At 36.3% G+C, this 12,716-nt stretch overlaps 2 protein-coding genes across 6 annotated transcripts in view; both read left to right on the top strand.

Moving 5' to 3' along the window:
• The first annotated feature begins 222 nt into the window (after positions 1 to 222).
• Positions 223 to 4,443, top strand: zgc:162780 (uncharacterized protein LOC555377 homolog). The gene is made up of 6 exons (XM_055052985.1): positions 223 to 505; positions 625 to 785; positions 1,859 to 2,075; positions 3,387 to 3,490; positions 3,655 to 3,792; positions 4,003 to 4,443. Exons 1-6 carry the CDS (start codon positions 395 to 397, stop codon positions 4,097 to 4,099), a joined length of 828 nt encoding a protein of 275 aa, XP_054908960.1. The 5' UTR covers positions 223 to 394; the 3' UTR covers positions 4,100 to 4,443.
• A 5,388-nt stretch (positions 4,444 to 9,831) lies between these two features.
• The window catches only part of ube2f (ubiquitin-conjugating enzyme E2F (putative)), a 34,538-nt gene continuing 31,653 nt past the window's right edge, over positions 9,832 to 12,716 (top strand). For all 5 annotated transcript variants that reach the window (XR_008607509.1, XR_008607511.1, XR_008607510.1 and 2 more), the window contains exon 1: positions 9,832 to 10,064. The gene's annotated coding sequence lies outside the window, so the exon portion shown is untranslated. The remainder of the gene's footprint in view (positions 10,065 to 12,716) is intronic.

Genomic DNA, 12,716 nt, shown 5'->3' on the forward strand with positions numbered 1-12,716 from the left:
ACATGTTTGAGTGATAAAAAATACAGCGGGCATTAATATTCCATCTTTGGACCTACAGTCTATAAAGACCCCTCTTACAGGGTTCTGACTTTTCTAAGAGAAATCATCCTCCATGCTACCTAAATATTTCCTACTGAGGCTCTGAGTTTGGCCTACTTTTCTATTCATGAGTTAACCACACACTCACGCCCCTTGTTATAAGGCTCAGCACGTACGCTTGGAGGCAGCTACTTCCAGTTCCCCAGCACCCACCCTGCTTGTTTTGCCAGTCAGCAGAGAGGAATTTAAAACCTTGTGGAAGTTCCCTTTTTTTGTCAAGTGAAGAAACTACAGTTTGTTTTTGTCTTCTTGCCAAACTTGAGTTTAATCAGCGGAAAATAACCACTTGACAGCCATGACATGCAGACTTTTTGAAGGTAAGGAGCATGCTGCGTCCTACTGGAAGTACAGGATCTCTCCTTCAGATCATCTGATCCAACAAGTTCTGGACTTCTTAGAGAAGCATGTGAGCACAAGCCGCCAACCAAAGTCTATTTAATGTTTTTGATTTATAAGTGCTAACACTGTAGGCCGTTTACTTCGAAAAGGCAATTTCACAACATTGTAACTTACATATTTTCTCAGCGGGGTCGTCCCTTTGGACTGGCTGTGGACGTGGGTTGTGGTTCTGGGCAGGGCACGCGGATCCTGTCCAAACACTTTACTTCGGTTGTGGGAACAGATGTGAGTCCTGCTCAGTTGGAAGTGGCTTTGAAGAAAGCCAAAGAGCCAAACATCACATATAGGTAAGTCCAAGTCCAAAGTTGAATGCACTGGCTCATCCACTATGGCTTTTTATTTTTCTTGTATTGTGATGAAAGCACAGTGACTAAAATCTTTCCCCAGTCAACTATTGCTGAGAGCTTTAATGTGTTTTTTTTGTTTGTTTTTATGTGATTCATTGATAGAAAGTACAGTAGTGGATACTAGTGAAATAGAAAGAAAGGGATATTTGCCTTTCATAGTCCTCTACAAATTAAAATCTTAAATACTTAAAGGGAACCACGTATGCTAAATTCACTTTTTGTGTGTTTGTGTACTTGCATTTGGATCCCTACCGCTTCTAGAAACAGGTCAAGTGCTTAAAAAAGACCTCCAGTCATTTTCTAGCAATAAATTCATGTTTTTTGGTGGCTGGAAAACAAGCTGTCTTTTATGACGTAAAAAAATGACAGGCATTGCCCCTCATCTAGCAACCCAAACAAAACCCCGCCCACAGATAACCATGTTTGGTCAGTTTACCATTGCATTCATTGCACAATGGCTGCTGGAAAAGACAAGTGTTTTGTTGTTGTTGCTGCAGTCTCGTTGGTTGTGTAGGAAATTCTACTAATGCTTTTCAAAGATGTATGGTTGTACATTTCGGTCTGTATAAAATGCAAGTATAGACATTGTTGGCAGGGGCATGATCAGCAACAACTTATTTGCATAAATGTGACAGAGCACTAAAACAGCTCATTCTGAAAGGAGCTTAAAGTACACAGAACTGAGAAGGTGAAATTGCATTCCTTGAAAATGATTTTGTGCAAAAATGTAATGAACATAGATCTCATTAATCTATCCTTAGCTGTTTAAAAGGAAACATAATAGATCACCGTTAAAAAAGAAAACAAACCCCCAAAAAAATTTTGTTAGCCGTACTAAGGTGGAATTTGCAGATTCAGGACCATATGAAACAGTTCATATGGTCCTTAGTGCATGCTGACTTTTATGAGGCTGTTTGTGTCTGATATTTGTCTGGGTGGCTGCATCCACCTCTTGAATGCTTTAAAGGAAAAGTCATGAAAGTTTCATATTTTTCCCCCTGATTTATCTTTAGACAATGTGTGGCTGAAGAGCTGCCCTTCGCTGACAGCTCAGCGGACCTGGTGACGGCCATGTCTGCTTTCCACTGGTTTGACAGGCCTCGGTTCCTGCAGGAGGCCCACCGGGTCCTGAAGCCCCAAGGTTGCTTGGCTCTGCTCAATTACACAATTAACATGGAGCTCAGCTACCCCCACTGCTGCAAACATGCACTAAACCAAGTCTGCAAAGAGGTAAAGACTGAAAACGTAACCAAAAGCACAACACAAACACGATTATTACATTTGCAAAAAGACACAAAATTAAATAACTGCAGTAGTAGAAATGTCTTTTTCTTTGCTTTATTGTTTTGATTTTTACATAGATCCGATGGGAAAGGATTTCTGTGGGTGCCAGTTAAAGCACTACTGTGATTTTTCATAGTTAAGCCTCATTTTCATTTCAGTGGCTTTCCTCAACTCAAACCTCTGACTTCTGATATAGTTTTGTCTTTATGATCTTTAGGAACTAATAGCATCAAACATATTTTTTCAACCTGCCTGCATGATTGATAACTACTTTTCATATTTATTTAATTTTATTTCTTTGCTTTTTTTGGTAAAGTGTCTTGAGGCGACATTTGTTGTGAATTGGCGCTATAATCTTGATTCTTGAGAGGTGACATGTATTGAGCTAAACTGGGGTCGTATAGCTTGTTGAACAATTTACTAAACCGCTGTGTGAGAGCATTCACTATAAAACATGACTTTAATGTTATTTTAAAACATATAAAATTATTGGAGTTCACATTTTATGATGTCTCCTGTTTTTTGTAGTTAATATTGGCACAGTTAGCTAAATTAAACCAGCAATTTATGTGCATGTTCTGGAGAATATAGCAGATTCCTAATTACTAGGAATATCTCAAAAGCTTTAAACAAAATAACATCTCTGCACTCTATTCAACCTTCCCTGTATTTACTAAAAGTCTTACTCTTTTGCTGTTTGAGTGCTGAATGTTGTTTGATAAAAATTCATTTAAAATTTTGAATTTTGGTTAAAATATTAATTTAAAGGCTAGTTAAAAATAGACATCAAATACTCTGCCACTCCACTTTTGAATCAATCATCAAGGATGGAGTCAGATATGAAAAATGTCAGGGTATGTGACTGATAATAATGGTTGGGTTAAAAGAAGTAGGAATGATTCAAGAAGAAGTGAATGTTTATTCAGTTGTTCATCTTTTGTGTTAAGGCCTTCTTCAACAAGTTAAACTTTCTTCAAAGGAATCTAAATAAAAAATATTTTATGATATATCAATAGTGTACAGACCTAAATGTAAAATGCTGAAAAAGTGTTTTGTTACCATCCAGTGGCCGTTTGAGGTTAAAACATTTTGTTGCTCTTTGTCTCTTTTTTCACAGTTTCAGGTTTTGCACTGAAACAGTGCTGTAATGTAATGAATAAAAATATGCTACTAACAAGTCGAAGTTAGAAAATGTCACTCATTATAAATACATAACATATTTCCGATTTTAATATCTATATTTTTGTTGTTGGTCAGTTTTACGCAGCTCTGGAACCTTACAGGAGTCCCCACCTTGGTCAAAGCTCTATTGATCTGTACAGGGAGGCCTATGGATCTATTCCGTATCCCAACAAAGAGTGGTGAGTTATGGATTCCTTTTCTTTGGCTAGTAATCGGACTTGAGTGATATCAAAAGTTTTTCCCCTTTGGCTGAGATGTAGTAAAACACAGGAAAAAGAGCCCCGTTATTTCTGTGTTTGATATGCATACAATGCACGGTGCATATATTGTGCTGTTTTTCCAGGCAGGAGTGTTTTTGGGACAGAAAAATTATGCCGCTGTCCAGCTACATGGGATTGGTGGAGTCTTTTTCCAGTTATCAAGCTTTGCTGAGAGAAGATCCACAGAGAGCTAACAAGCTCTCCCAGGATGTATCTGAGAGGTGAACATCATGTTATATACTGCAAATCTGCTATTTTCTGCACATAAAGTTATGTCCCAGTGTTTTAAACCACCACTGATGTGTTTATGCTTGGCTCTAAATAAGGTAAATGCTCATACATTTTATTATACGATAGCAGCGGCATTCTACACCCTTATGTCTGTATGCTATCCTCTGAAACAGTCATGTCTCCTTTCTTGTCTGCTCCAGGCTGATGTCTGTAATGAAAGTGACTTCTGCAGAGACAGAAGTCACAGTGGCTGTCAAGTATTTCTACCTCCTGGCCTGTAAACCTCAAGAAACCTGACTTCTGGCAGCTCTGCCCTTTTTAACAAAGTCAGGAAAGGCTGCATCTGCTTTTTCTGGTGCTGATCATTTTTATTCTATTTGGAGAGAAAGAATCTCACTGAAGTAACTCTTTGAAATTTTGTTTTCTGAAATGTAAATGAAGTGATAGCATTCACATGTCTTTAAATAACAGTAGCAAACATTGTTTTGTTTTAAAAATGATCTTTTTCTGTTTCACATAATGCCAGTAGAGGGCGACATTTGATCAAATGTTCTTTTGATTGACTGTGTACGTCAATCATATTTTGGGTATGTCGCTGTCTTCACCTTTCATTCTGAAAGTAAAAATCTGATATTTGTGTAGTTTTTTTTATGTAACTGAGATTGTAATTTTGAATGTAACTCACAGTCTTATCTGTATTTATTTCTGTTTGTAGAATTTATCATTTTAAATGTGAGACTGAAATATGATTAAAACTCAATGAATTAAAATTTGTTTGGCCAGCAGCATGAGTCTGCACATTGCACAGTCAACTGGACAAACCAGGGATGTCCCAAAGTTTTATCCCGTTAGCCAAAACATTAAAGTTAATATCATAAGTAGCTCTATCAGACTGTATTTTTTGAAAGGAGGCTATACTAAATGATAGAACTGGGACAAGAGTACTTTTTATGTAAGGGAAAGAAAAAGCACCAAATGAAACACAATATTAATGGCAGCAAATAAGGCAAAATGCTGAATGTCAGTATATTTATTGTTTTCTGCTGATAGTATCCCAAAAGAACCATTAGAGACTTCGAAGTATTGGGGCTTTTCTTTCGTGTCAGTGCAAAATGTATGAGCCATTCAGATCACTTCCAAAGATCAAGCTTTTATCTGCGAGATTACAGCTCGGATCAATAGCTGTCCATCCTATGAGATTGGATCTGCTGACAAAACATGGCTCACGCCAGGCTTCAGGTGATTTATTCCTATTGATCTGTTTTTTTGAAATATGCCCCTCCACAAAATAATACCCTGTCACGACAGTACTCTGACACGTCTCGGTGGTCCTTCCGTCTTTATGGACTGCTGGTCACGGGCGTAGGTTTGAAGTTGATGCATCATGGCAGAGGCAGTGTTTTATGATTTAAAAAGGCGATGTTGAAAGTGACAAAGGAGTCGGGTACAAACCAAAAGTCAATATGAGAACATTAGACAGGAAAATCTTTGTTTGAATAAACAAATAAGAGCTAATCCTCATTTGTATTTGACACAAGACTTCTTCAGCCATATTCAAATCAGTATAGAACACATGATGAAACAATGGTGTAAATCCTCTGCTGATGTTTTAGGTAAGAGCAGAAATTGTGTGAATTGTAATGGTGAAAGAAAATAATTATTTTGCTTTACTGAATTGATTGTAACCTTCTTATAGCAAGGTGAGTTGGATAGACTTCAAAATGAACAAGCTTCAGTCAAAAAGATAAGACTCCAACTCCAGAGTGCAACGTTTTAGCTAAAATGAAAGGTTTTATGATTGTTTTCACGTCAGGGTTATTGAATATTCCAAACATTTTGTGGAGACCAACTGCAGCAGATGTCAAACAAAAGATGGCACATCATAGGATTTGTTTCAGTCTGACTAATGTATTAGTCATGTTCTTGCAGACAAATTTTCTTTTTAAACTAAGCAGACACTTGGCTCATATTTGGGTCACTTGGTCTAGCAGGGAGAGCAGAGCCTTAGGTGCAACACTTTGCTTCTATATGATTAAGACCAGAGCCACTGGGCTTCTGCCACTGTGGCTGCAGTCTCAGTCTGATCTGAACTGACGGAAAATGGCTTTTGAAAAAAGGGTACAGCCACAAAGACTTTAATAGAGAATAAATTACATTACAGAAATTAGTAAAGGACTACAGAGTTGAAACTGAGTGGGTAAATATAATGTTCAGCTGACGGTTTTGCAGTGAATTGTTCACGAGTATAAATTAATAAAAGTTTTAAATGATATAAAAGAAAAACAGCTGCCCAGTGAAGTCACATTGTGGGAGGTTTGCTCTGCACATTTTGACAAATCTACCTAGACAATGTTTCAGAGATGCTAGAGGGCCTTAATCAAACATTTAACTAAGATAAATGTAGAAAGTATCATCACTATATGCATTCTGCACTGAGTATTTATGGCTTTGAAGAACAGTCTGTTGCTAGAAGCTACTTATGAAGAGGTTCAGCCTCTCTGGTAGAGTCAAATCTATGACTTTAGTCGTTTTGAATTTTTTTATTTTCTTGAAAAAGTCATTTCTTCTTCCAAACTTACCCTGCAACTTCTTATGCCTTGTGTTCTCTGTGACTTCCAGGTTGAAAATATTGTTGAGAAGAAGACAAAAGAACCCAACACAAACATTTGGCAACCTTTACAATTTGAAGACCCAACAGGAACTGTGTCATTGCTGTTTTTTTTAGAAAAATCAAACATAATCTATTCTAATCTCTTGTATGGGAGTGTTTTTAGTGATGAAAAGTGATGAACATTTGGATGATTAAGTTCTCAAAAGCAGATTTTGACTGTTGGGGAAGTTTTAAAATAGACATTTTTCATTCTTTAGTTTCCTCATTTTTTCAGCATCTGTTGGATTTAGTTTGTAACATAGTTAGATTTATGGCCATAAATCACTTTGTTAGGTTTAGAGAAGAATAGTGTGAAAATATAACACCTCGACTGAATGGCTTTAGCTGCAGCACTTTGAACTGATTTAATTTTACCTTTGATCTGCCTATAAGTTAAATTAAACATTTTTATTATTGCAAAAGTATTAAAATCATAACGGAACATTAACTCTACCTGATTAAAAAGAAGAACAAGACATAAAGAAACAATAGAAAGCTGTGCTACAGAAGGATCCTATAAAGGAACTGTTGAACTGAGAAGTATGTTACCTGGGGTGGTCATTAATGAAGAAGAAACAGCTGAGTGGTCATTAACAGGCTAATTCAGGGTGTCTAATTCTGTTGTTGATGAAGAAAAAGAGCTGATGACAAACTGAGAAAATGTTATGCAATGGAAGAAGGACTTAACATACCAAACAAAGAAACTCAGAATCAGAAATAACAAGAAGTAAAGAGAACACAGAGCAAAACAGGAATAACAATACCAAAAAAATAAAACTAGAACTACAACTCAAATTAGAAGTCAGACCGACACCAAAAATGCTAAAAAATACAAAATTGAGGGATTTTACAATGAGACTTTGCTCCACTAATGTCTAGCAAAGTAATTTAAAGTGATGAATGGAAAAGTCCTTGGACTACACAACTCATTAAAAAATTGTCTTCAGCCTTTTTTAAAAGTTTACCATTTGCTACAGAAATTACTTTAAAAATACAAATATAAAACACATGATGTTTTTCCAATGTCTGGATCAGAAAAACATGATTCATCAAAAAAATGTCCAGCTTTAAATGTTAACTGTGACAACTTCTCAAAACATTTAGGCTCTTTATAAAAAATAAAAATAAAAAAATAAAAAAAAAGAACTGCTGAATCTGAGTTTGTAGGAAAACCAAGGATGAAAGTCCAAGGACACATTTAAAGCCTTTAAGATGGACCCCTTAAGCAGAAGAAAAGAAATCCTAATATATTCATTTTTGACATTCAGGCAATAGCTTTTCTGACTCCAGGAGAAACATTTTATTATCACTGTTGCTCCTCTGTTGCAAACATCAAAGCTGGACGAAGCTAATTTACATTTTTAAAGAGGTTTCAGAAAAGATAAACTCTAGGCTCATATTTCTAATGAGGCATGTCAGGCCTGTTAATCCCCCTCTGGTTCAAGGTAGAGAAGGATATCAAATTGTATTGTAAACCCTCCCTGTTTACTTGGCCCACTTTCTGTAGAATTTAGATTTTAGATTTGAACTGTTTATTGTGGCAAAAACATGAGTAAAGTATCTACTTTGGTCATCACACATATTCATGTTACTTTTGAGATGAATGGGTCCTCTGCCACCCAAACTGAGAGGACAGTTTTAATATTTGATCATTTTTGACATGTGTGTCTAATTCTGAAATATAGTCAGATAGAGTTTGATTAAATTGTGCTGTATGACGCTAAATAAATTTGACCACTCCCTCCCTGTCATATTTGTACTAATGCTATACCAGCTTCGTTAAATTAGGGAAAACACAGCAGGATTACTTGTTCCCAATAAACAGCCTGTCAATTGCAAAAGCAGATGTTGTTAAAATTATCCTTTTAAAAGATTCTTTTAACTCTTAGCCAACCAGTTTGTTTGAAATTATATTCTGAGTTACATTGACAAGTTGAGGTCATGTCCAAAAAGACTCAGTCTTTGTAGAAAATGTTGTCTTTAATATTGAATAATAAATATTATGTAAAAATAATATTAAAAACAATAATAATTAATACTAAAATATAGCCCATTCTTGCAAATTGCTGCACTGTGTTGTCTGAAGTTGAAAGAATTGTCCATGATTGCTCTTAATGTTAACAGAGCTCTCTGCAATTACTTGCAGCCTTAATAAAAATGTGTAAAGGACCATACATTTTACTAATCTTTTATGGCTGTAGCATAATGTCACACTGAAAAAAACTCCAACCTTTAATTTAAACAGATTTTTTGATGATGTTAACAGCAGGGTGTCCAATAATTGTGAAGGGCTTTTCAGGAAGCACATCATAGGAGAATCTTGATCTTCTTTATTCTTACTTTACTGACTAAATCAAGAAGAGCAACATGAGAACATTGTCTTCATTGTACCAAAGTAAAATTTGACTGAGGACTGTTTCAGCTGGGGTAGTAGTGGTGACAACAGGAATATGTCCCTGGAACATTTTGGCAACAAATCCTTGTTAAATAGCCATTACCACAAGTCAGCACAAAGCAACAAACCATGTCCACCCTTTAACTATCACAACTGAAATGCTCTAACCTCATCATTGTCTTCATTATTGATTTGGGCTTCGATTTCATTCATTCCCAGGTGAGAGGCAGACTGGAATTTTATTGGTAATATGCATTCTCCACCCGTTTCCACTTTTATTACTCTGGGTGGCAGAGGACCCATTTATTTCAAAAGTAACAGAAATATGTGTGATGACCATATTTTACTCATGTTTTTGCCACAATAAACAGTTCAAATCTAAAATCTATGCATTATATTATGTGAAGTTTATTATGGGGCAAATACAGGCAAGAGTATTTTATTGGCCCAAGATGAAGGGCCAATGTTTAATGAATAAATACAGAGGAGCGCAGGCAGGGAACAGGATAGGTGGTTTTCCTGTAGTAATGTGTTTCTCTATCGCTTAGTGTCATATTTTAGCTGAATACAAATCATGCTGTACAATATGTTAACTCCACATAGATAACACCTCTGTCACAAAGGCTTTACATATTCAGCATACTTTACCATTTTCAAATGTATGTATGCAATTTTCATTAATACACAATTATATATTGTTATACAATTTTTTATTGATCTGACAGTATATTTCTATCTTAAATGTCTTTTTTTTCTTTATCTGTAAGCAGAAAATCATATTTATCAGAAATAAAAATTTGAAATATGTAAGATAATCTATATAGCTCGTTTAATATAGTTAAATTAGTTGCTTAAATAAATTAACTTTTCAAAACATTCTCATTCATTAAATATGAAATATATAATTTTATTGTAGACAATCTGAAAGCTCGAGGGAAGCGGAACTATTTATCCTTGTCTCTGTGTCCACACGGACAAAAACAACAAGAACAGACATTGGCTGCTCTTCCGTTGCCCATGACACCGGAGCGAAGTTCTGACAGCTGATTTCCAAACCGGTTTCCGACACTTTCAGAACCCCAGCTCCCGGTTTTTGGCCCGTTTCCCATTTGGAGGTGTTTGCTGCTTCCGAGCTGCGGTGTTCCTGACGGCGGGCTTACCGGGATACAGCGGCTGATTATGGTGTAGCACGGAACGTTAGCTCGGAGAGACGGAAGGTACCGATACAAAGCTTAGACAAAACCCTCTCAGGCTTCAGATACAGGCAAAGTTCTTCTTTAAAACAGGACATATTTTTGTCTGTGTGAGTGTGACGGATTTTCTATAATCTGTGTAATCCGCCGAGTCTGAGTATGTGAGGTTATTACAGCGTTAGCGAAGTGTTATTACGCTAATTTAAAGGAAGTGTTCTGAAATTAGGTGAGGGATTTTAAATTACATTATTGTCTTGCTTCAGAGATCCTTTCAGCAAAACAGTAGGTGTTTCTCTGGTCTCTTCTCTTTGTTTCAAGAATATTGGACATACGCAGCTTTCATTAAACTACTTAAAACTATTTAAAATAAACCAACAACCAAGAATTACAGGGCTATATCATAACATTTTACCTACTAAGAAATGTAGAATGCAGTAGCAATGAAAGGTTCTGGTGAAAACAACAACAAAAAACAATAACAAACAAAAAAACTTGATTCACCCATCATTTCCTAAAACCTTGTGAAAACCTATTTGAAATGCATTAAGTAAACATTAGTGATGGACATCAGGTTCTGCAGCAGCATAGAATAATATGAAGTTGCAAAGTTACTGTTGAAAATTATGGTAACCCCTGTTTGTTGTCATCTAAATCAATGTGGGTGTCAAGAACACAAAGATTCCTGTGAGTCTCAAGTTTTGAAATTAAGAAGAAATTGCTTCTACATGTGCTTCTACAAGTATCTAGCTTTATTCTCCATGCTTGTGATGTGTGTGCTACCAACATTTCCTCACTGTTTTCTTCCTTATTATTTGTAATCACTAACTCCACCGCTGCACTTGATCCTTAGCATCTTTTTTGTGCTTTAAGTGATGTGATAGTTCATCTGACTGGCCGAATGTAATATTGGAATCCAGAGAAATTTCGGTTTTTTAAAATTGTTGTAAATGGATGGCTCAGAAGTGTCGAAGTGAGGTTTTGTTAGGTTATAAATAGTTCATATATTAAGTGCTGTTGTGTACAACTTTGTCGGCTTCTCAGTAAGCCAGATTAGAAAGTAAAGACTTGTTTAAGAGGACATAAAACCAAGGAAGACCTCTACTGTCTTAAAGCAACAACAATTTCAAAAGCATAAAAAACTTCTTTTATTCATCAGTTTTCACACTGCCTTGCTCTTGTGTTCGTTTACTGCCCTGGTTGGAAGCTCCGTTTTTATTCATTTAATTTTCTGTTTCACACAGGAAGATCACTGGAAGCACACCTCCTTCTACTCAGATTTTCTGTGTAAATACTCATCAGGTTCTTAAAAACTATTGAGTTTAAAGAACAGTTTCAATAAGTAAAAAACCCGCTAGGCTTTTTTCTTGGACCCTGGAGCTGAGACCAACTCAGCTACAGCCATGCTTTGTAAAATCCACTTAAGGTGGAGTTTTATGACATTAGCGTAGTGTTGTAAGAAAATTTTCATATATTTAATAACAAGTATTTTTCTCATTAATCTATCCAGATAATATTACATTTGGAACAAATTACCTTTCCAATACTACTAGGTGAAAACACAGGTTCAAGCCGTGACAGTCTTTGCTGAGTTTAAAGAGGGATTTTTCAAGTTTTTGACTTGACCTTCATAAAAATGTATTGCATTTTGATCAAGATAACATTTTTTATTTGTAAAATTTGTTAGTACAGATCTTTAGTTCCCTCAATCTTTATCTTTTCTGGATTCGATTTACTGTATTTCATGCTGGTCAAGCTGCAGTCATTACCATTATTACTATATCCATGTCTGTAAATAAGAAGATAGTTAATGATACGGTGTGGACTGAAGAAGAATCACAGCCCGAACTTAGACAGCTATTTAGAAACTTGGAGCTTGTTCAAATATTTTAAATATCACATAAATTTGAAGCTAAACAAAGAAATATGTTAGCTTATTTCAGATTTTAGGTGCTCGGAAACATTGTTGCATGAACCTGTTGTTAACCCTTGCAGCAGTTTGACTAGCAGCCACGGTAGTGTGTGTTAGGGAAACATGTCAGAGCGGTGAGTGACAGCCGAGGCAGGTGGGTTTGACTTGGTCTCAGTGACACACATTTCATGGCCTCACTGACAACTGATAGCTTCACTCTGCTTCTCCCTTCACAGATTACTGTAAATACCGCCACCCATTAATTAGAGCTTCACACACCAAGTAGCTGCATGACATTTAATATTCCGGGAAGAACTTACAGTGCTTAAGCCTCAGTAATGGGTAAATGGAATATGGAACACTTTCCCTGTTTTTACAAATAAAAATCTGACTTTTTGACTTTGTGGGACAATCTCTTTCTGCAGTTATGGCTGCAAGCCTTTTGGTTTTGATTTCAATGGGGTTCAGTGCAGTGGTCTTTTAATTTTTTCCAGAGGTGTGCATGCTTCGATTGAAACCCTTCCATTGTAGCTCTGACTTCATGCTTTGGGTCAATCCCCTTTAAGGATTGCAATGCATCCATCTCATCACCAACTCTGACCGGCTTTCCCGTTGCTGCTGTTGAAAAGCTGACCCATTATCATGCAATGAACAGCTGAGCCTTTTGTTTATTACTTACTTTGGAAAAGAAGCATTGCAAAGTTACACCTGTCCGCCATTGCTCTTCTTTTTCACAGTAGGAGGCTTTCTGAGTTTACATAATTAAG

This window comes from Poeciliopsis prolifica, unplaced genomic scaffold, assembly GCF_027474105.1.
Source record: "Poeciliopsis prolifica strain line A6 unplaced genomic scaffold, Auburn_PproV2 SCAFFOLD036, whole genome shotgun sequence".
NCBI lineage: Eukaryota > Metazoa > Chordata > Actinopteri > Cyprinodontiformes > Poeciliidae > Poeciliopsis > Poeciliopsis prolifica.

Coding starts and splice junctions, on each gene's coding strand:
- zgc:162780 (XM_055052985.1), top strand. CDS start 395: ATGACATGCAGACTTTTTGAAGGTAAGGAGCATGCTGCGTCCTACTGG. Junction 2,076..3,386: donor TAAACCAAGTCTGCAAAGAG/GTAAAGACTGAA, acceptor GTTGTTGGTCAG/TTTTACGCAGCTCTGGAACC. Junction 3,793..4,002: donor TCCCAGGATGTATCTGAGAG/GTGAACATCATG, acceptor TGTCTGCTCCAG/GCTGATGTCTGTAATGAAAG.